Source organism: Microcaecilia unicolor, unplaced genomic scaffold (genome assembly GCF_901765095.1).
Source record: "Microcaecilia unicolor unplaced genomic scaffold, aMicUni1.1, whole genome shotgun sequence".
Lineage (NCBI taxonomy): Eukaryota > Metazoa > Chordata > Amphibia > Gymnophiona > Siphonopidae > Microcaecilia > Microcaecilia unicolor.
Window position 1 is genome coordinate 191,794 of NW_021963088.1, and position 25,062 is coordinate 216,855.

Genomic DNA, 25,062 nt, shown 5'->3' on the forward strand with positions numbered 1-25,062 from the left:
CACTTAACGGGCCATATCCTCGTTTTCAGCAGCATTATTCAGATAATTCTGCTGGAAATCTTTATTGACCACCCTGGAAATATATGGATAGTGCTGGTTTGATCCAAGATTGGAGCCAAAAGTTATGTACCATTATAATTCAGGGCCAGTACCAGGATAACTATCTGACCAAATTAGGAAAGCAAAACAGGTGTCTTAACTTGCTCAGATAGTTATCCCAGTACTGGACAATTTCAAACAGCTACTCTATATCGAGATATTTAACATCGGTATTTGAGTACCGCTCCTTGATAAGTATCTGGGTAGAACTTAAAGCATCGTGGTCAACATTTTAAAGCAATGCCAACTATGGAGTTTAAATATCAGAAGAGTATATGTTTTTGGTTTAGCAATTACTTCAGTTTGGCAACTAACTATAACAAATAACAGTTGAAACTAATTAGGCTTCTTCTGATTTATAATATTATAGACTCGCTCAGTTATTCATGTTATTGAAAAGTGGTAGAGGAATAACAAATATTGCAAAAGCTAAGATATGTAGTCCTGTAGCCTAAACCTGTAAAGGGTGAATTTTCATTAAACTGCTGCTATGTTACAACTGGTTATTTTCAGCCGCATTCTGGCTCAGTTGTGTCTGAAAGTTTGCCTAAATCTAGCTGGCTATAACATAGCCAGTTATATTTAAAACTGTTTTTTTTCTATACACAGGAATAGCTGCCTGATTTAGCCAACTGCGCTGAAAATTTGTAAAAACTAGTTAAGTTTCTCCTTCCAACTCAATCATGCCTTCAAGAATACCCACATCTTGAGTGGCTAAATAAAGCTGCCTAGTGACTGTTACATCTAGCCACTCACTAGAGATAAATCATTAAAGCTCAGGTTTGGATGCTAACTCCTGAAGTTAGCTGGGTAGATGCTTCAAAAATCTACTCCTCAGTGTATACCTGTAAGAGTACTCTGCAAGAACAGAGAAAAACTGAAGAGGTTTGATGACTCTGCTTAGGCATTATAAATAAAATATGGATCTGAATATGCATATACAGTTTTCTTGATCAGATGACAAGATATATTTAGGTCTAAAAATGTATTTATCAGGCAATTAAACAAGCCATTAATGAACCTAGAATACTAACAAACATGTATTTCTATACTTACTTCATAGAAGCCAGTAGCCATAGTCAGTCTGACTGGCACCTCTGGGTCATGGCAAAGGCAGAAGAAGGAAGAAAACAGCTCTAAATGAAAATTTTTGGAACCCACAAAGATAATCATGGCCTATAACGATAAGATACAATCTTTAAGTCTTTAAATTAATCTTGCACATATTATAGGAATTTAAAAAAATGGTACACAACAATTAAAACAGGTGCAAATAGTTTAAGATGCTATATATTAACTTTTAGGTTCATGATGTGGAGATGTATTTTCAAAGCACTTAGACTTACAAAGTTACATGGAGGGGCATAATCGAATGGGGATGACCATCTCTAAGGACGTCCATCTCCAAGGACCTCCCGGGAAAGGGGCGGGGAAACCGCTATTATCTAAACAAGATGGGCGTCCATCTTCCGTTTTGATAATATGGTCGGGGATGCCCAAATCTCAACATTTAGGTCGACATTAGAGATGGTCGTCCTTAGAGATGGTGGTCCCTGGTTTTCGGCCATAATGGAAACCGAGGACGCCCATCTCAAAAATGACCAAATCCAAGGCATTTGGTCGTGGGAGGAGCCAGCATTCGTAGTGCACTGGTTCCCCTCACATGCCAGGACACCAACCGGGCACTGCAGTGGACTTCACAAATTGCTCCCAGGTGCATAGCTCCATTACCTTCGGTGCTGAGCCCCCCAACCCCTCCCCCAAAACCCACTCCACACAACTGTATAACTGTACCATAGCTGATTATTGTTAATTGTTATTGCCAATTATGAGTGCTGATTAGCTTGTTAATCAATTAGGTTATTTGCACTGTTATGGAATACACTTCAATTTTCACATGGAATTCTCAGTGTCATATATAAAATACAGGGGGTTAGTAGCTTAATTATGTACTATTTAAACATGTTATGGCCCTTATGTGTAGCATCCTCATGTGTAAAAAGTGACTTTTAAATGTGTAGATCACCTATGTGTGCAAGCAGGGATTTTAGAAAGTCTCTATTTAACATTTGGTGATCTACACCACTTCTATGTAGCAAGGGGATATGGTTAGTGTGGAGAGGGTTTATTTGTGTGGACCTAACATACCAACAGGTATTCCACATTTTATAAGAAGAATACACGTGGATATGAAAAATTGTCTACATTAGCATTTACACCTGCCCCGAGGCAAGCAAAGGTCAAGGTCAAGGGCAAGGGCAAGGGCAACCCCCCCCCCCCCCACCGATTCTCTCACCTCAAGACCTCTTCATATCACTCCCCTTAACATTAATACTAGTCTTTCCAATTCCTTACAACACTGCAATACCTCCTTTTGAATCCCCACAGACAATGGCCCCTGGAATCCCCGTCTAGCTCTTACTGGGGGGGGGGGGGGGGGGGGGTTCCTTGTGTCTAGTAGGGAGAAGGAATGATCTCCAATCTCTCCTGTTCTATGAAAGTCCCAGATTCAAAATGGCGTCCTCGATCCCTAGCAGTCAAGCCACAGTACTAGCACTAGGGGTGAAGAGCTATCTTTTATACGGCAGTTTAGCCTACAACAGTAGTACCATGAGAATACTGCTAGGGGTTGCAGATACCGTTTTCAACCCAGGACTTCAACAGAGCAGGAGCGGCTGGAAATCACCCACTAGACATCAGAGAACCCTGGTAAAAGCCAGGAGTAAGATCGAGGGCCAATGGTGCTTTTCTAAAGGGGGGGGGGGATCAAAATAGGTATTGATGGGGGAGGGCTGGAAGGATTATAAATATGTTGGGGGGTGTTGGAAGGGATATCGATGCAGGGAGGATTAGAAGGAAGAGTTACTGATGTTTTTGGGTAGGTGTTCGGAAGTGCGGACAGAGATGCTGTCAGGAGCAGCGATTCAAAAAGGGAAAGGGGAAAGGGACTTGATATACCGCCTTTCTGAGATTTTTGCAACTAAATTCAAAGCGGTTTACATATATTCAGGTACTTATTTAAAGCTACTCTTATGTACAAAATGGAGTATACATTATTATTTTTTTTTTTTTAACTATATGCAGGTTTTTATAATCAGTGCTCCTGTTGGTTGTGGAGAGGCACAGACATTCACTTCCATGTATTTTACAAGAGATTTTCTGTTTGGTAAAGCTTTTTGTAAAATATGGTGGGAATTCCCCTTTCCATGTCCTTTCTAAAATTGGGCTCCGCATATCTACACATCATCTTTTAGGAAGAAGAGTCAGCTTATAAAATAAGACATCATTTGAATCTTTTTTTTTTTTTTTTTTTGCTATATCAAGAAACATGTTTGCAGATTAAGTTAGCATAAAGAGGTTCATTTTCATAGATTTACAAAGTTACATAGGTTACTTTGTAAGTCTATGTGCTCTCAAAATGAGCACCAAAATGGCATATCTACTAAGTTGTATTAGCTGTTAATGTGGCAATTAACATGTGCTTACAATTAAACATGGCACCTTAGTAGATAATAGTAACAACTAATGTGGAAAGGGGCAGAGAATGAACAGGGATTGCATTCTTACAGTGATAACATCAGTTGAATAACTGTATCATGTTATCTACAATTCAGTTAATGAATGCTAAAGACGTTTTCACTGCATTCAATGAACAACAAAATGTTGGCATTCAATGACATACATGCTTTGCAATCACGTTGTGTTACATTTGTCTGTTAACCCTTATTAACTGGAAAATCTTACCACATCTTAGTAACCATGAATCTAAGCACACAATACCATAAATTCCACACATTCACAGATAGGCTGCACTTTTTCTTAACTCTTTGGATATTGGTTTCTATAGGGAATTTAACTCTTTTTGATCATGCTAGGTTGAGCTTTTTGATATCTGCTCTGAACCTGTGGACCGTTTTTGGACACTTAATACCACCCTCCTTAAAGATGACTCAGTAGTACGGGAATATAAAGAGCATTTGAAGGACTATTTAATCTCATAAATTGCACTCAGGTTCTTTGCTTTCGGTGGCTTGGGATGCCTTGAAGGTAGTTACGAGAGGTTTCTTTTTGAAACATGTCACTTTGAACAATAGAAATGTGATTCCCTTAAAGAATTTTTTCTCTCTCGAATAACACAGTTGGAAACTGCTCATAAATTGCATGAATTTCCCAAGATTTGGAGGGAGCTTCAGGAGGCTCGGCTTTCTCTCGAGTGTTTATATCAGGAGGACATACTGTTTGCTTTGGATAGGGTGAGGCAAAGTTACTATGAATATTCTGATAAGGCAAGCTCTATTCTGGCCTGCAGACTCTAAAGGGCACGAGCAGACTGCATGGTTGGGAAAATTAAGGATAGTATGGATCACTTATTGTATAGATCTTACCTAATTAGGGCTCATGTTCGTGAATTTTTGGAGGGGTTGTACTCCTGCGATGAGGAGATACAGGGACTCTGAGACTGACTCTTACTTGGGTTCCTCCACTCTGCCTTGCCTTTTGGAGAAACAGCAGGAACATTTGGAAGCTGTAGGGTCCCCTGATGAAGTTCTGCATGCTATAAAATCTAGGCAATAGGGAAGTCACCTAGATTAGATGACCTTCTTTTAGAATTTTATAAAATATTCACAGCTGAATTTTCTCCTTTCTTAGCTGATGTTATGTATGGGGTGAGAGATGGGGTTCAGATGCCCTCTTCAGTGTTGGAGGCTTGAATCTCTGTCATCTTGAAAGAAGGAAAAGATAGGACTGATTGTCATCCTATCTCGATCCTAAATGCAGATGTAAAACTTTTGGCTAAGATTCTTGCTGTGCGGCTGGGCTCTGTGTTGCCAACTTTGGTTGTTGCTGATCAGGTTGGATTTGTCACTAAGAGGCAGACTGCTGACAATATTTGTAAAATCATTAATTTAAACTATATCTCTTCTAAGGCTAGTCAGCAGTCTCTCCTGTTGGGAATAGATGCTGAGAAAACTTTTGATAGGGTTCCTAGGGGATTTTTGAATCAGGTTTTGGCTGCCATGGGCCTTTCTTTAGAACTTGGATCTTGGAGCTTTACTCTGAACCCTCAGCTTGTGTTCGCATAAATGAAGGCAATTCAGCAATGTTTTCCCTCTCCAGAGGTATGAGGCAAGGTTGCCCATTGTCTCCCTTGCTATTTGCTCTGGTGATGGAACCATTAGCATCAGCTAATCGATCTAACCATAATATTCAGGGTGTTCAGGTGGGTGCTACTGAGCATAAAATTAGATTGTTTGCTAATGATGTTTTGCTTTCTTTGGCATCTCCTATTACTACTCTGCCTAATTTGATATCTGTATTGCAGGCTTATTCTCAAATTGCAGGGTTTAAAGTTAATATGAATAAAACCGAAGCTCTTAATTTGACTATAGATGGGCCCACATTATTACATCTCCAACAATCTTTTCTTTTTCGTTGGGTTGCTGAACAGCTACGTTATCTTGGGGTGTGGTTGAGACCTGATTACTTTCATTTGTATGCTGCTAATTACCAAAAGTTGCTTTTGGCTAGCAAGGCTGATTTGGACCATTGGAAACATCAGACCTCATCTTCGTTTGATAAAATTTCAGCCATTAAGATGAATGTGTTACCTAGATTGTTGTATTTACTTCAGGTGCTTCCGGTTAAAGTTCCTTGTCAGGTTCTCTCTTCGTTTCAGGGTGTACTGAATAAGTTTATTAGGGGTGGCAGGAGGCCCAGGATCTCTCAATGGATTCTTTTTTGGGATGCAGCAAGTGAAGGTTTGGGGGTACCTGACCTATGGAATTATTATAGGGCAGCTCAAGCCCATTCCGCAATTGAATGGTTTCAAAGTAACCCCTCCAAATTTGGAGTACATATTGAGCAATATCAGGTGGGATCGGTCTTTTTGAAATACATGCTATGGCTCCCCCAAAGACATGATTTATACAGACAGCTGCTCCCCCTACCATTTCACATACTTTTTAAATCCACATACTTTTTAAATTTGGGATTCCCTGTGCACTCTAGTGGATTTTCAGTTTTCTCGTTATACACCCTTTTGCTATAGCCTTGAATTTCCTCCTGGCTTGGTTCCCTCCGTGTATAGGATGTGGGAACAAAGGGGATTAACTTGTTGGGGTCAATTTTATGAAGAAGACGCCTTGATCTCTTCACAAGCATTGTCTCGTGACTATGATTTGCCACAATCCCATCATTATGCTTATGTACATTTGGTTCATTTATTGTCCTCTAAACGTTTTAAACCCAGATTGATGGGTGAATATAACTCTTTGGAGGATATTTGTGAAGAGTTTCGATCCACTATATTTTTGATGAGTACACTTTATGGTTTATTGAGGGACTTCGAGTTCTGGAAACAAAGCATAGACTCCGATGGGAACATGATTTGGGTGTCACATATACACAAGGGGATTGGGACTACATTGAACTATTACCTCTAATGTTCGAGAGAATAATGTTAAAATAGTATATCACTGGTACTTAACTCCAGATCATCTCAACCGTTGGTTTCCTCTGACCTCTGTGTTATGTTGGAGAAGGTGTGCCCAAAGGCGACTGCTTTCTGGAAATTTGTAAGCTTTCAGATACTGTGGATAATGGGCCTGAGGGTTCCTTGGAATCCTGGGATTTTCCTGTTGAATAAGGAGACTCCAGGACTTTGGAAATATTAGATACTTTTGGTTTGTCATCTGCTACATGTGGCCAAGCTTACCCTAGCAGCTGCTTGGAAGACACCAGGGGTTCCTCTCATAGCAAAATGGAAGTCCCAGCTGTACACAGTATATAAACTGTAGAAGCTAATAGCTATTAGGCGTAATTCCTTTAAGATCTGGGTTAAAATCTGGGGGGTCTGTATGCAATTTGAATTTTGTGGGTGAGTGAGGCATGGTTTGGCTTTTCTTGTATTGTCCTACTTTTGGGCTCCAATCACTGGGTTATATTTTCTTTTTGCGATCCCTTTTCCACCTTCCTTACCCCCTTTTCTCTTCTTCCCTTTTTCTCTTTTTCTTTTGAATAGTTCTATAAAATCGAAAATATTAAGAGGTTTTACTATGCTTTGAGAGAATGCTATTTTTCTTTGAACAGTTTGAACAATGCAATTGGAATTGTATATTTTATATTGCTTACTGTATCTACCTTGCTCAGTATAATAAAGACCTCGTTTTAAATTTTAAATAAATAATAAATGTAAGGATATTTGGTGTCCGCTGTTGACAGGTTTGGATTCTTATTCAGATACTGAAGTTGTGGAACACTGGCATAATACATTATTGAATACGCTTGATATAATTGCCCCTTTGAAGACTGAAAGTAAACAGAGATCTAATTCTGCTCCTTTGTTCTCTTATGTTATTAGACAGGCTAGGCAAGAATTAAGAAAAAAAGGAATGACTGTGGAGGAAAAATAGCTCTGATTCTAGGCTGCATGAATATCAATTATGTCTAGCTAAGTATAAGGAATTTATTCTGTCAGCAAAAAAAGATTATGATAAAGTTATTTCTTCTGCTCCATCTTCTCTAACTGAGCTTTTTGTTGTTTGGAAGTTAACCACTAGGCCAGTTGATCAATCGTGTTTGACTCTCATGCACCTAGATTTTTCCAAGGCCTTTAGCAACAAGGTCGCTAACATATTTGATTCTTTTGTGAATATCCCTTGGCCTGCAAAGAAAAGTTAGGATAGGTCTTGCTGTTTGGGAGGAATTCTCTATGGTGTCTCCTAAACAGTTTAACTTTTATGAACAGCTTGAATGTTTCTCTTTGTCCGTTGACTGCCCTCATTGATCAAGCTTTTCAAATCAGAAATGCTTGATGTGATTGTCCTCTTGGTTAATAAGTCTCTTAGGGGCCATTTACAGAGCGCGGTAAGCCCAACGCGGGCTTACCGCTCACTCTTTCAGGACTACCACTGGCCCAATGCGGCCGGCGGCGGCAGTCCTGCCCCAAGCATGCCATTTCCGGAGGAAAAAGAAAACCCCAGAAATGGCTAGATCGGCGGTAACCTGGCAGTAATTGGGCATTGCTGAATGCTGCCCAGTTACCGTTTAGCGTCAGAGCCATTACTGCTACCTCAATGGGTGGTGGTAAGGGCTCCCCGCCGCATGGCCACGCAGTGAAAGTTATCTCACCGAGTGGTCATTTTTTTAGGGTTTTACTGACTGTGGGAAAAAGGGCCCTGGAGAGCAGGAAAAATGGCCCCTGTCGCCAGTGCAGGGTTCTTTTTTCTGCAGTTTAGTAAAAGGACCCCTTACTAAGGTTTCAGTTCCTCCCCATTTAAAAACAACTGCTGTGTGTCTGCTTTTGAAAAATATAAGTTTAGACCCTAAAGACCCTGAATTGTAGGTCCAATATCATGTCTTGGTTTTCTTGCTAAAATCCTTGAGAAAGTTGGGTTATTCCAGCTTCAGGAGTTTTTGGATACACACAGAGGCTCATTTTCAAAACTCTTAGGCTTACAAGTTTCATAGGTTACTATGAGGCATATTTTCAAAGCACTTATAAAGTTACATAGAGGGGCATTTTTGAAAGAAACGTCTAAGTCGGAATTCGGACGTTTTACAAAGACATCCAAATTCGGAGGCGGGGAGAAGATCATTTTAGAAAAAAGATGGATGTCCATCTTTCGTTTCCAAAATACAAAGGATGTTCTGTGATTTGGACGTCCTTGTTTTTGGCAAATTTTCAAACAAAAACGTCCAAATTCAAGGCGTCCAAAACAGAGGAGGAGTTAGTGCAGCGGGCTTTGATCCTGGCAACATGGGTTCAATTCCCACTGCTGCTCCTTGAAACTTTGGGCAAGACAAATTCAGAAAGGGCATTTTTGGATATCACATCTAAGTCTGAATTTGGACGTTTTTTGTAAAACATCCAAAATCAGAACAGGAAAGGTCATTCCTTTTGAAAGTGCTGTTTGGAAAATGTTTTGTGATTTGGGGGAGTAAGGGGAGGTGATCCCTGAGTCCCTCCAGTGGTCATCTGGTCATTGGGGCACCTTTTGTGTAGAGCAGAGGAGTAGCCTAGTGGTTAGTGCAGCAGACTTTGATCCTGGGAAGTGGGTTCAATTCCCACTGCAGCTATTAGTTTATAAAAACAGGTCTAGCTCAAAACATCTAAGTTTTAATCTTGGACATCTTTGTTTTGTTCCATTATTGCTGAAAGACGTCCATATCTTAGGAACGCCCCCCTTAGTCCCACCTTGTACACACCCTTGGCACGCTCCCTTGAGATTTGGATGTCCTTCTGAAGGACTGCAGTTGGAGACGTCCAAAATCGGGTTTCAATTATACCGATTTGGACGTCCCTGGGAGATGGATGTCCATGTTCCAATTTAAGTCGAAAGATGGACGTCCATCTCTTTCGAACATGAGCCTGATAGTAACCTACGGAACTTTGTAAGTCTGTGCTTTGAAAATGAGCCCCTATGTAACTTTGTAAATCCAAGTGCATTGAAAATATGCCTCATAGTGTATTAGATATTTCTCAGTTAGATTTTAGGCCAAAATATTCAACTGAGATGCTTCTGATTTTTGTGTTAGATTCTATTCGGTCTAGTTTTGACAAAGGAATTGAGTATCTCATGGTGACTCTTGATATTTCTGCTGCATTTGATACTGTGCACCACTGCATCCTTTTGAATTGCTTAAAAGACCGCTATTAGTGGTAAAGTACTACTTTGGTTTGAGTCTTTCCTCTCTCAGAGACAGTTTCGGGTTCATCAGGGTTCTAGGTGTTCAGAATGTGTTGATTTGGCATCAGTTGTACCCCAAAGCTCAGCGTTATCAGTTACATTGATCAATATTTATATGAGACCTATTTGTCAGGTCATTCGATGTCTAGATGTTCAATTCAGGCTTATGTAGATGATATTCAGTTTTTCTTGTCTGATACTGTTGAGAAAAGCTTTCAATTTTTAGCTACTTGTTTTACAGTCTCTAAGGGCTTGGATGCTAATCATTCTCAGTTGAATATTTATAAATTGCAAATTTTATTTTTGTCTGGTAATACTTCACCATTTTTTGGTTCCAGAAACCTTTGTATTAGATTCTTTGAAAATTCCCATTGTGCTGAGCTTAAAGTATCTTGGGGTTTGGTTGGATTCTAATTTGTCATTTTCAAATCAGATAGGTATATCTGTTCAGAAAGTTTTTTCAAATTACGTCTGGTTAGGCGGCTGAAGCAGTTGTTGTCACCCACTAACTTTAGGCCTGTACTACAGTGTGATCACTCCCTTGTTTGATTACTGTAACACATTGCATCTTGGGTTGCCTCTAGGTAGGACCCATCCTTTACAAATTGCTCAAAATGCTGCTGCTCGTTTGCTCATTAGACACCTCTTGCTTGGCTCATATTACACCAGTACTTAAAGAGTTGCACTGTTTACCCATCCAGTGGAGAATCAGCTTTAAAATATTGTTGCTAATTTTTAAGGCTTTAAGCAACAGTTTCTGTAGCTAGGTCTTTGAAGTTCCATCAGCCTGCTTGTGCACTGCGTTCTTCAAACCTTTGCTTGATATTCCTTCCTTTCATCATATTAGGCTGAGTACTGTTCAACTATTTTTTTATATTGAGGGTGCGAGGCAGTGGAATTTGTTGCCCTTTCATTTAAGAGGTATGACTTCACTTCTTTAGTTCCGTAAATATTTGAAGGCTTTCCTTTTTGCCCAAGCTTTTATGGTGGTTTAAAGCTGGGTGTTTAAGTTCCTTATTGTTTTAGTGGCAGATTTGTTTTAGTCAAGAATCTTTTATTGCAAGTGTGTGTGTACGTCTTCTTTTAAAATTATATTATGTATGTTATGCTATGATCTGCTGAGAGTTGTAGGATCGTGCAGAATAGAAATTTTTAAAAATCATTATTTATTTATTTTATTTATTTGTAATACTTATACCCCGCACTTTCCCACTCATAGCAGGTTCAATGCGGCTTACATAGTATAACCACCCCAGCACTATATGGACAGTGCCGGAGTGGTCAGTGACAATATTCAGCAGCAGTATACAGATAGTGCTGCTGAAAATTGATGGCCAAAGGCTTCATACTGTAAGTTTAATGGCTGTCACCTAATATATAAACCTCTTTGAATATCCGGCCTTTTATTTCTAAATACTGTAGCAAAAACAGGGCTGCCGATGTTCAGAAGCACAAACGGGCGGTGTTGCTGAATAATGGCTCTGACCAGCCAACAAAATTTGGGCATGTCAGTGGCGGCATTGTAGTTATGCTGGTGTCAGCAATATTCAGTGTATGCTAAAAATTAGTGCCCATTATGTAGACACCCACAGGAATATTATGGGCGTCTACACAGTTAGCGCGTGGTAATGCTTAGCGCGCACTAAAAATGCTAATACGCCTCTAGCGCAGCTTAGTAAACAGGGCCCTTACAGTTTATTTCTCATAACTTAGCAGCAACTTACTGGAAAGTTGTAAGCACAGTTCTTCCTTACTAGCAAATACTTCTTCTCCAGTTCTATGGTTTGAAGCTGATTGTCATTGTGACCATTTTCCTGGTGTAAACCAAGTCTACAAAGTTTCTTATAAAATTCCAGGAACCACAAGTGCTGATCCTGAGTGAAAACTCCTTTGAACAAACAGAAGAATAACATTGAATTTCCTTTGTAATATATTACTTGGGCTAAATAAAAATAAAAAAAATTACAACCACACTGACTTTCTTGACATCAGCCAATAGCCTAGATGATTTTCAGTTAAAAATGGAAAATTAGTACTGGCCAATCAGCAATTAGATTTAGCATACATTAGCTTCCAATAAAACTGTGCTAAATACTGCTACTTTTTTGGCATGTGAATCAATAGAAATCAAACAAAATAAAACATGGAAAAGAAAATAAGATGATACCTTTTTTATTGGACATAACTTAATACATTTCTTGATTAGCTTTCGAAGGTTGCCCTTCTTCGTCAGATCGGAAAGCTAATCAAGAAATGTATTAAGTTATGTCCAATAAAAAAGGTATCATCTTATTTTCTTTTCCATGTTTTATTTTGTTTGATTTCTATAGATTCTACATGGAATGTTGCTATTCCACTAGCAACATTCCATGTAGAAGTTGGCCCTTGTAGATCACCAATGTGGCCGCGCAGGCTTCTGCTTCTGTGAGTCTGACGTCCTGCACGTACGTGCAGGACGTCAGACTCACAGAAACAGAAGCCTGCGCAGGAATGTTGCTAGTGGAATAGCAACATTCCATGTAGAATGTCCAATAGTAGCAACATTCTATGCAGAATCTCCAATAGTATCTATTTTACTGTCATAGTAATGCTTGAATGTTTTCACTTATATACACTGTCAGCTAGCACATTTGCTTATTTCCCATCTGAGGAAGAAGGGCAACCTTCGAAAGCTAATCAAGAAATGTATTAAGATATGTCCAATAAAAAAGGTATCATCTTATTTTCTTTTCCATGTTTTATTTTGTTTGATTTCTATAGATTCTACATGGAATGTTGCTATTCCACTAGCAACATTCCATGTAGAAGTCTGCCCTTGCAGATCACCAATGTGGCCGCGCAGGCTTCTGCTTCTGTGAGTCTGACGTCCTGCACGTACGTGCAGGACGTCAGACTCACAGAAACAGAAGCCTGCGCAGCCTTCTACATGGAATGTTGCTAGTGGAATAGCAACATTCCATGTAGAATCTCCAACAGTAGCAACATTCCATGTAGAATCTCCAATGGTATCTATTTTACTGTCATAGTAATGCTTGAATATTTTCACTTATATACACTGTCAGCTAGCACATTTGCTTATTTCCGATCTGAGGAAGAAGGGCAACCTTCGAAAGCTAATCAAGAAATGTATTAAGTTATGTCCAATAAAAAAGGTATCATCTTATTTTCTTTTCCATGTTTTATTTTGTTTGATTTCTATTGATAACCTTAAGAGTGGACTAACACGGCTACCACACTCCTCTACTTGGCATGTGAAGAAACTAAAAACACATGCTTCAATATAATTATTTTATTTTAAAATGTATAACCCATGGTTCACCATAAAACATACATAATAAATAAAAGCCATCAAGGACAAAACTCAGCCGACATCAGCAGTGCTGAACACTCTTTAGCCTTCTAACTTCTTCACCATATATCTTAAGCCGGATAACATTACAAAATAACAATATATATCTATCAAAAAATGCTTCCACAAAGACTATAATTTTTCCTTTCATACAAATAAATAGGTGTTGACTTGGGACAGTGTTAGTATGAAGCAAGTTTGCTGTGATGATTCTTGCTGCAACAGGAACTATCAATTAGTTGGTTGATTATACTAAATTACCAAAGTCATCATCACCATTGAGTGGTAATATTAAGCAGCCATGAAGTAATTGCTGCTAATTTTGCACAAAGTAGTAGTCCTCAAATGTCTGCATTTGTAACATTTTAGAATATTTCTTTGTAAATGCACAGCAAGATCTTTCAACTAGAGCTATGGGTCACAAATGATCATTAATCCGTTGATCTTATTTATTTTTATTTAAAAATGTATAGCCCATCTATTCATTACAATGCAATGTCCTAACTGGAATACATTAAAATCAAACATAAAATTAATTTACAATAAAACATCATAGAAAAAAATATTACGATGATTAAATTTGAGGAAACTAAGGGCTAAGGAGGCAATTCTATAACAGGGCGTAACCTTTTAGGCACTTTAATAACATAGGTAGTGAATCTATTCTATAAGGACATAAGTATCCTTACAGAATACTACTGTAAACTAGCATTGCAAGTCTAAATGTAGACTTGCACATTTACGACAGCCCTATAGACGTAAATGTGAGCGCCTAAAACATGCAGCTTACAGTATTCTGTAAGATACATGCATAAAGGTCAACCCTGCCTATGCCCCACCTACTCCCTGTGAACGTCTTTCTAATCATTTCATGCTATGCCATTTTAGAATGTAATTATAGAAAAGTGCTTAGGCGTGCAACTGCCTGTACACTTACCTGCATAAATGGTGGCATTCTATAAAAATTAGCCTCCATCCCATATAGCTGAGTGATTTAAGTTAGCTATGTGGATAGCAGCTGAACATCTACACAAACCATATAGCGCTGGCAGCTGGTGCCATTTAAGCACGTTCAGCACTGCCATTTCAAGGGATAGTGGCACCAAATATAGAGCTATTTAAATGTTGTGGCTGGCGTTTGAAAGCAAACATTGAATGTGGGTTTTAAATATGGATCCATTACTGTTTTATCAAGTGCAATGTTTCTCAACCCTCTCCTGGAAGTACACTTAGCCAGCTAGGTTTCCAAGATTATCAAAATGATAATTGTGTTGGAAACATTCATTGTGAGGCCACAGTAATGTTCTAGTGATGCAAATGGGACCGTACTGATTAGGGTGAATTCAGACATCCACCACTGTAGCATAGTCTGAAGTTGATGGATGAAGCTTAGAAAAAAAAGAGGCAGGATATACTGATTTCATTGGAATATGAGATCCCATTGTGGCTCTCATTTTCAGGTGGGCAGACAACACAAAATGCATCGCAGAAGCTATATGGCTTAACGGTATCTGGCGAGTTTCCCACCCATCAATGCCCTTCAGGAGAATTCCTATCAGGGACCCCCCCGCCGGTCATTTCACATCCTCCTTTGACTTTTTTTTTTTAACCAACTGTAGCTTCTTTCTTGTATCTGGTCCCATAAGTCCTAGTAGTGTTTTTTTTAACGACCGTAGCTTCTATCTTGTATCAGGTCCTATAAGTCCTGGAGGTGCGTCACGTTTCAGATGCTAACAGCATATGGAATAAGGAGGTTAGATCAAGAACAAGAGCAGCGTATGGCATCTGGAACAAGCAGGTTAGAGCAGCAAATGGATATGCACACAGTACGTATAATAACAGAATAACTTTTCATAGGTAGAGTAGTAATTTGTTATAAATGCAGCTTCTATTTATCTATTTATTTATTTATGACATTAGGTCACGGATTAAACAGCCTGGATCGCGACAACTACAGCAGCGGCACCCCCACTGTACTCAAAGAGGAACAGGACGGTGCATAGCATGCTCAACAGCCAACGGACTTCGCATCCCCAGAAAGCCAAGGTAGGTACAAGAGCGGCAGCCACACAGACCGGAAACGCGGTCAGAGTGGAATACGGAGAACCTAATCAATCAGGGCAGCCCAGCCTGGAGAATAGGAGGTGAGCTGAGCGGCACTGGTGTAGGTGGAAGAGCTGCGGCTGAACAAGATGAAGGAGCATGGAGGACTAAACAGATTGAGGCAACCCAGCTAGGAGGAAGGCAAATGGTGGGACCGGCCAAAAGCCAACGCAGGTGCGTGACCGGTTAACCCACACCGGAACTGCAAACTGCAAGGTAATTAGCCAAACATCAAACGGGACCGGACACAAACAAACAAACTCACATGCTAGAGAGAGGGAAAAAACACAACCACCCAACCAACCTGAGAAACTGACCTGGAAATAACTATAGGGTCCCTACACAGGATCCCTATAGGCACTCCCAATAGGTAGCTCCCAGTGAACAAATACTCATAAAATGGCCAACCTAAGGACATGGATTTTTTACTACATGACAGCAATATGGCCAACAGGGACACAAGTTACATCACCCAATGAATGGAACAAAATACCTATATGCATCACTGACAAATGACGATCACACCACCAACTGGAAGAGCCAGAATATGACTGCCACAACAAAACAGAGACAAAACCAACAACAAATAATAAAAAACCAAGCCAGAATAACAATCTAGGAGTGGAGGAGTGGCCTAGTGGTTAGGGTGGTGGACTTTGGTCCTGGGGAACTGAGTTTGATTCCCACTTCAGGCACAGGCAGCTCCTTGTGACTCTGGGCAAGTCACTTAACCCTCCATTGCCCCATGTAAGCCGCATTGAGCCTGCCATGAGTGGGAAAGCGCGGGGTACAAATGTAACAACAAAAAAATATCTACAGGATCACAATAATAAAACAGACAGACCATACAAATAACTACAAACAATTAAATGTATCAAAATCAATACAATAAATACGCACCAATACCCACAGGATATATAAATGTGAGATCCACAGGCCACAAGGCCGCAATGCGACGCCCCCGCTAAGAGACAAGGGAAACAAAGTTCAGCGTTTTATGTTTTGTTTTTTTTAAATAAAAATAGAAACGCTAACAGGGAAAAGAAGAAAAGAAGAAAAATTCGCGCGAAAACACGATCCGGTTTCCGGGGCTGACAGAGAGAAAGACGAACGCGGCTCTCTCCAGCGCAGAAAAGAAAGAACTGAGCGGGAACGGTCGCAGCACGGGAGGGAAGACGGCCGTGCATGCGCGGTGGGCGTGCCCTGCATGCGGGACCGCCCGCAAAGTTTTGTTCCGGTTGGTGGGGGGGCTGCCGTGGACGTCAACCCAGTCGTGAGAACAGCAGCCTGCTTGTCCTCGGAGAATACTGGATCTATGTCCACCAGGATACAAAACATACACGTCAACAAAACAAAAAGAAGGAAAGTGGAGTAGCTATAATATAGAAAAATCCCTTTCACCGTAGAGCCAGCTGCTAAACACCTCTCCTCAGCAATAAAATACTGGCATGCAAAATCACACTATACACAAAACAGCGAAGATGGCTCTAAAAAAATGAGAGAACAAAATGTTGAAAAATGGAGATGGTACTCCATAGTGAAGAGTAAAAATTTTTTATTATCATAAAAGATATAAAATAGGGGAGAACAGGACTCGACACAGCTCGGCCAGCAGGCCTGCGTCAGGAGTCTTCTCACCACATTGATTATCTTTCCCTGTTTTTACATCGGCTATATTAATTGAAATGTAAGGAAAAGTTTGTGTTAGATTAAAGTGAACATGTCTGTAAAGGCAAGTCTCCGGTAGTCCTCTCAGAGAACTAGTCATGTTAGAAAAATGCATTAAAGCATTAAAAACCGAGAGGCTACAGATTAATAAAGAAGGCTAAAAGAGACCATAAGAGAAACTTGCTGTAGGCAAAAATCACAGTAACAACTTCTTACTACTACTACTACTACTACTATTTAGCATTTCTATAGCGCATACGCAGCGCTGCACAAACTAGAAGAAAGACAGTCCCTGCTCAAAGAGCTTACAATCTAATAGACAAAAAATAAAGTAAGCAATCAAATCAATTATTGTGTAGCAGGAAGGAGGAGAGGAGGGTAGGTGGAGGCGAGTGGTTACGAGTCAAAAGCAATGTTAAAGAGGTGGGCTTTCAGTCTAGATTTAAAGGTGGCCAGGAAGGGGCAAGACGTAGGGGCTCAGGAAGTTTATTCCAGGCGTAGGGTGCAGCTGGAGCAGAAGGCGCGAAGTCTGGAGTTGGCAGTAGTGGAGAAGGGAACAGATAAGAAGGATTTATCCATGGAGCGGAGTGCACGGGAAGGGGTGTAGGGAAGGACGAGTGTGGAGAGATACTGGGGAGCAGCAGAGTGAGTACATTTATAGGTTAGTAGAAGAAGTTTGAACAGGATGCGAAAACGGATAGGGAGCCAGTGAAGCGACTTGAGGAGAGGGGTAGTATGAGAAAAGCGACCCTGCTTCTTCAGGTGCATCAGAAGCAGAAAGCTTGCGAGGGAATCTGTGGGACCGTTAGATCATGAAGGAGCAAAAGGGGCACTCATGGAGGACAAGGCCATAGCAGAGAAACTGAATGACTTCTTTGCTTCAGTCATTACGAAAGATGATGTAAGAGATCTTCCTGTACCAGAATGGTTTTCAAGTTGATGGCATACATCCAAGAGTACTCAAAGAACTGAAGCATGAAATTGTTGATCAGCTGTTAGCAATCTGTAACCGGTCGTTAAAAGAACTCCTGCTGCACGTCTCATATTCCGCCTGAACCGATATACTCATATCACCCCTCTCCTCAGGTCACTTCACTGGCTTCCAATCAGATACCGCATTCAATTCAAGCTTCTCCTTCTTACCTACAAAGTACTCAGGTCTGCTGCCCCTCACTACCTTTCTACCCTCATCTCCCTACGTTCCCGCCCAGTAACCTCTGTTCACAGGAGCAAATCCCTCCTCTATGTACCCTTCTCCTCCACCGCCAACTCCAGGCTCCGCTCTCTGCCTCGCCTCACCCTATGCTTGGAACAACCTTCCTGAGCCCTTACGCCAAGCCCCCTTCCCTGCCCATCTTCAAGTCTTTGCTTAAACCCACCTCTTCAATGCTGTATTCGGCACCTAACTCTTACCGTTCAGTAAATCCGACTGCCCCAATTTGACCGCCCCTATCGGACTGACCATTCACTTGTCTTTTAGATTGTAAGCTCTTTGAGCAGGGACAGTCCCTCTATGTTAAATTGTACAGCGCTGCGTAACCCTAGTAGCGCTTTAGAAATGTTAAGTAGTAGTAGTAGTACCTGAAGATTAGAAGATGGACAATGTGACGTTGATTTTTTAAAAGGGTTCCAGGGGTGATCCGGGAAATTATAGATCTGTAAGCCTGATGTCAGTGTCGGATAAAATAGTGGAAACTATTATAAAGAATACAATTATAGAATACAGAGACAAACATGGTTTAATGGGACAGAGTCAGTATGGGTTCAGTCAAAGGAAGTTTTGCCTCACCAATTTGCTTGGTGGCAGCTCACGCCACGGAACACCAACCCGCTGGACCACCAGGGATACAGGTAGGTCCGGAAGGGCATGCCGGCACTGCTGGGGGGGGTGGGGGGGTCTTGATGTGGGCTGGGAGGGGGGAGGGAAAGAAGGGAACACTGGCAGGGGGCTTTAGGTATTAAAAAAACAAGAAATTTAAAAAACATGTTAAAAAGGTTATGTGGGTGCCAGCCTGATATTCAGAGCCGATGCCCGCATAGCTAAGCAGCTTTATTTAGGACAGCTCTTAGCTATGTGGGTGCCAGCACTGAATATTGTCTGCACTTGCATAACCTGAGGATTCTCCCCAGTGCTACCCCGACCTGCCCTTTTTGTTTGGGTGGTCTAGGGGATGAGTGGCACTATCCGGATAAGTGCTGCCGAATATCCCTGGTTAAGTGGCAGGAAGCTATTTAAGCCTCTCCTGCCTACTTAAATCGCTTTGAATACTGGTCTCATAATCTTTGTCTATTGTGGTGAATATAGACAGTACCTTGTCATAGTGAGGCCATCAGAGGGCACTCGGAGGCTGAATGGACAAGTTTAGCCAGAAAGAGGCCACCAGAAAGCGCTTTAATATTGAACGGGTTTGCATTATTCTGTAAAGGCCACTAGAGGGAGCCCTGCCTGACAACCCAGGTACAGATGGCTGGGGGGAGGGGCAGATATTACCCTTGATGTTGAAAAGGGGAGGGCCTACGGCAGAGGGAAGAAAAGGAAGGCACAGTGGAGAGAGTTCTAGACCTTTATAGAACCTAGAGGTGGAGCCCAGAAGAGGTGGTGTTGCCAATAAGCAGTCCTTTAAAAAGTACTCCCTGGAAGACAGCAGTCAGAAGGGAGAGGGGACCTGATTGGAGAAGGATGAGACTCCCAGTAGCCTGATCGGAGGACCAATATGAGCTGAGAATCCAGGGGCATGGTCCCCTAAGGACAGCCAGAGGAAGTTGGACGGGAAGCTGGTGAATACAGGCAGAGACTCCTAGTAGCCTGGTGGAGGACCAGTACAAGAAGAGAATCCCAGGGCGTGGACCTCTAAGTAGAGCCAGAGAAAGCTGGACCAGAAGCTGGGGAAGACAGGATGAACCCAGGAGCCAAGACCCTAAAAAGGAGAGATCTAGGAAGTTGGACCGGAGACCGGGTACTTACCTATGCTGCCAGGAATGCAGAGACTTCAATTACTCGTGTAATGCAGGGAACGGTGTGTATATATAGGAACATTAACTTTGTATAAGACTGAAATTAACAGCCATAGGGTGGAGGATAAGACTGTAAGGTAAAGTTGTGTGAAAGTCCTATCTGAGGAGAGGTGGCTGTTAGACTGGGACCCCAATGCTGTACAAAAGGGGCTCAGTTCCATACTGCATGTTAAATGAAAACTGTGTGAGAGGAGTGGCAAATCCCGCACTCGAGCTTGGAAGAGGCTGATCGTTGGTAGAATCTGCATAAGGCTTATGATGGAGTAAAGCATAACTTGCATATTACCTTGGCGAACCAAGGATTTTTCCGCCCAAGATAGCCTAAAGGCTGAAAGAAAGATCAGCTGACGTGATAAGCTGATGGAAAGGAAGATCCTGCCCTAAGAGGAGTGCAAGGGGGAGGGGGCCCAGTTAGTGAAGTCACCCTGCGTTAGAGAGGGCCCAGTGCCCTTGCTAAAGCATCTGTCGCTGAGCAACTTCTTAGAAGCGAAGTTTTCTGGATGGCACTGTAAGTGTTCTGACTGAAACCTGGGGTCGGGGTCCCCAAGCTGGGAATGACCTCATTACACTACATAACTTGAAAAATAATGTAGTTTAACTTGTCTTAATGTAGATTTATAAGTATTAATTGCGTTCCACCATGCTTTGCTACATTCTTCAGTTAGTTCCCTTTCCCATAACCTTTTGAGCCTTCTGCAGTTTCTCAATTCCCAGGGGCTCCTCATTAAACCAATTCAACTTTTTCTTACCTGAACCTTTCTTAAATTGATTAGGGGCTATTTCATCTAAAACCTTGCCACAGATTCTATCCCAATAGGTTGTCAGACCTTCGTCATAATTAACCTGATGTTTTAAATTATCTGCTATCCTATTCCAAAACAATAGCACATCAATTTTACCTCTAGATTCATATTGCAGTTTAACACCGGTACTGATTTTCCTGACCTTTTCTCTACAATAAAGAATGAAATGTAAATTATAATGATCACACAAACAGCGGGCTCCCAGACATAAACAGCAATATTAATATCTGATGACCCTTATTATAGGTGGACGGTGAGGTATACCCCAGATACTGCAACTAATCCCTCACTGTTTGTGATCCTGACTCATCTTTTCTGAATGAACACTAATGTCTCCTAATAGCAGTACAATGGCATTTTTAATTCCTGAAATAAAATCTCTAAAACCATCCTGTTCCATCTTTCATTTCCCTGGTAAGCAGTTCAGCAACACATAAACTCAATCTTTCTTGTATGGAGTCATCCTGAATGAACTGGCCATCAGTTCCAAAGAGAGAGAACTTGTTTCCATTTGCACATTGAAAAAAATATTTATATATTAATACCAGATCCCACCCTTCTTTTCATTTCTGGTCAGATGTTGCATTTTAAAGCCATTTGGACAAAGTTCATCAATAACTGGATTGTCCCTGAAACAAAGCCAAGTTTCTACTATAAAAGCTATAACGGGCAGACTCCTTCAATCTAATCTCGAACTACATTAGCTTTATTAACCACTGATCTATCATTTATAGTAAATCGGTACAGGAATATGCTCTTAGCTCAGTCGAAGCTAGCGTCCCTCTCTAGGTCCGTGGAGGGTGAGCAACCCTCATAGCAGGGGCGCTTCTAAGGTACCAAACGTTTTGTTGTCCGGTGCTCTTGACACTGTGCCTTAAGGGGTAATGATTTTTTTTTATTTTTGTTACATTTGTACCCCGCGCTTTTTCCCACTCATGGCAGGCTCAATGCGGCAGGCAATGGAGGGTTAAGTGACTTGCCCAGAGTCACAAGGAGCTGCCTGTGCCGGGAATCGAACTCAGTTCCTCAGTTCCCCAGGACCAAAGTCCACCACCCTAACCACTAGGCCACTCCTCCACTGTTGCTACTATTTGAGATTCTACATGGAATGTTGCTATTCCACTAGCAACATTCCATGTAGAAGTCGGCCCTTGCAGATCACCAATGTGGCCGCGCAGGCTTCTGCTTCTGTGAGTCTGACGTCCTGCACGTATGTGCAGGACGTCAGACTCACAGAAACAGAAGCCTGCGCAGCCTTCTACATGGAATGTTAGTGGAATAGCAACATTCCATGTAGAATCTCCAATAGTAGCAACATTCCATGTAGAATCTCCAATGGTATCTATTTTATTCTCCAATAGTATCTATTTTATTTTGTTACATTTGTACCCTGCGCTTTCCCACTCATGGCAGGCTCAATGCGGCTTACATGGGGCAATGGAGGGTTAAGTGACTTGCCCAGAGTCACAAGGAGCTGCCTGTGCCGGGAATCGAACTCAGTTCCTCAGTTCCCCAGGACCAAAGTCCACCACCCTAACCACTAGGCCACTCCTCCACTGTTGCTACTATTTGAGATTCTACATGGAATGTTGCTATTCCACTAGCAACATTCCATGTAGAAGTCGGCCCTTGCAGATCACCAATGTGGCCGCGCAGGCTTCTTCTGTGAGTCTGACGTCCTGCACGTATGTGCAGGACGTCAGACTCACAGAAACAGAAGCCTGCGCAGCCTTCTACATGGAATGTTGCTAGTGGAATAGCAACATTCCATGTAGAATCTCCAATAGTAGCAACATTCCATGTAGAATCTCCAATGGTATCTATTTTATTCTCCAATAGTATCTATTTTATTTTGTTACATTTGTACCCTGCGCTTTCCCACTCATGGCAGGCTCAATGCGGCTTACATGGGGCAATGGAGGGTTAAGTGACTTGCCCAGAGTCACAAGGAGCTGCCTGTGCCGGGAATCGAACTCAGTTCCTCAGTTCCCCAGGACCAAAGTCCACCACCCTAACCACTAGGCCACTCCTCCACTGTTGCTACTATTTGAGATTCTACATGGAATGTTGCTATTCCACTAGCAACATTCCATGTAGAAGTCGGCCCTTTCAGATCACCAATGTGGCCGCGCAGGCTTCTGCGAGTCTGATGTCCTGCATGTACGTGCAGGACGTCAGACTCACAGAAACAGAAGCCTGCGCAGCCTTCTACATGGAATGTTGCTAGTGGACTAGCAACATTCCATTTAGAATCTCCAGTAGTAGCAACATTCCATGTAGAATCTCCAATAGTATCTATTTTATTTTTGTTACATTTGTACCCTGCGCTTTCCCACTCATGGCAGGCTCAATGCAGCTTACATGGGGCAATGGAGGGTTAAGTGACTTGCCCAGAGTCACAAGGAGCTGCCTGTGCCGGGAATCGAACTCAGTTCCTCAGTTCCCTAGGACCAAAGTCCACACCCTAACCACTAGGCCACTCCTCCACTGTTGCTGTTGCTTCTTGACCTCCACCCGAGGGATGGCACTGGTGTCCCTCAGTTTCAATGAGGTTGACGATGATCCTTCTTGGTCCTCAGGATGGGATCGGACGATGCTCAGTGTGAAGGAAGGTGGAAACCTCCTTGATGATGATGTACCCCAGTGTCCAATGCAGCTCTGGTAGCCATTGGGACTGATGCTTTCAATGCTGAAGTCAATGGCTCTCTGTGCCAAAAAGACAGCATGTTGCTTGTCACCTCCGATCCCCTTTTTGACATCTGTAAACAGAGTTTCAAAAAGAGAAATTATGGTTGGGCCCCAAGCATTGCAAGCACCAATAATGAGAATCTGTGAGGGCCATGGTCTTGCTGCACTGGGAACACTTATTAAAACCACTGGGAGTTTTAAGGGACTTGTTGGGAAAAATAGCCAAGAAGAAATCAAATGACTCAATTTTGGAAAAAGGGTATCCCAGCTGGGAAACCTGGGCCTAATGAGCCACAGAAAAGAAAGAAAACTTTAGAAAGGTGAAACTTCCGACTGGTTAAGTAACAGGCGGAAGCACTGGCCCCATGGAAGCATTTACACAAGAGAAAACAAAAATAATGAAAGACAGGATCCTACAGAATTCTTTTGCTCCATTACAGCACTGTGATGTTCCTCAAAATAGAACTGAGGTGGAAGAAAAAGCAATGGAGGTGGAACAAAAAGATATGAAGGTACCCAAAGACAAAAAACACCCCCAAATCACAAATGTTGAAACACATACCAGAAAATGTAGATGGAAAGCGATGACCACAAATGCTCGCAGTCTAAGCAATAAAGTTCATGACCTTCAAGCCCTGATGTTGGAGGCAGACTTAGACATTGTTGCAATCACGGAGATGTGGCTAAATGGTTCTCATGAATGGAATGCAAACATACCGGGCTATAATCTATTTAGGAAGGATAGAGAGGGTTGAAAAGGTGGAGGAGTAGCTCTGTATGTGAGAAATGACATCGAGGCAACTGAAATGTCAGGGACATGGGGAAAGGAAGAAGCGATATGGATTACCTTAAAAAGAGATGATAAAACTTCTGTACACGTGGGTGTTGTCTACAGACCTCCGACACAATTGGATGATCTAGATAAAGATCTGGTCGCAGATATCCATAAGTTGGGAAAGAAGAGAGAGGTGCTGTTGCTGGGAGATTTCAATCTGCCGGATGTAGATTGGAAAGTTCCATCTGCGGAATCGGAAAGAAGTAGAGAGATCGTGGATGCTTTTTAAAGTGCTCTGCTCAGACAAATAGTGACGGAACCCACGAGGGAGGGGGAGCGACGCTGGATATGGTGCTCACAAATGGGGATAGTGTGTCAAATGTCCGAGTGGGTGCCCACCTGGGCAGCAGTGACCATCAAACGGTTTGGTTTGATATGACGGCTAAAGTGGAGGGCGGCCACTCAAAACTCAAAGTCCTGGATTTCAAGCATGCTGACTTCAGTAAAATGGGGGAATACCTGAGGAAGGAGCTGATGGGATGGGAGGATGAACGAGAAGTGGAAGGACAGTGGTCCAAGCTGAAAGAAGCTATAAATAGGGCCACAAACCTTTATGTAAGGCGAGTACATAAAAGCAAGAGAAAAAGGAAACTGATATGGTCCTCCAAACAAGTGCTGGGAAAATAAAGGCTAAAGAGTTGGCGTTCCTGAAATACAGAAAAACTCAAGAAGAGAAACACGGGGAGGAATACCGGATGAAACTGAAAGAAGCCAAGAGAGAGATACGTCTGGCGAAAGCGCATGCGGAAGAACAAATGGCTAGAAATGTAAGTAGGGGTGACAAAATTTCTTCAGGTATATTAGTGAAAGGAG

At 41.8% G+C, this 25,062-nt stretch overlaps 1 protein-coding gene across 1 annotated transcript in view; it reads right to left on the bottom strand.

The window, feature by feature from the left end:
- Positions 1–25,062, bottom strand: part of LOC115458920 (serine/threonine-protein phosphatase 4 regulatory subunit 4-like) — a gene marked incomplete at its 5' end in the record, with an annotated part of 224,254 nt that overhangs the window by 188,152 nt on the left and 11,040 nt on the right. Inside the window, 5 exon segments of the mRNA XM_030188773.1 lie at positions 945–957; positions 1,156–1,275; positions 11,513–11,676; positions 20,673–20,875; positions 23,215–23,485. Of these exon segments, the coding sequence (XP_030044633.1) occupies positions 945–957; positions 1,156–1,275; positions 11,513–11,676; positions 20,673–20,875; positions 23,215–23,485 (771 nt within the window).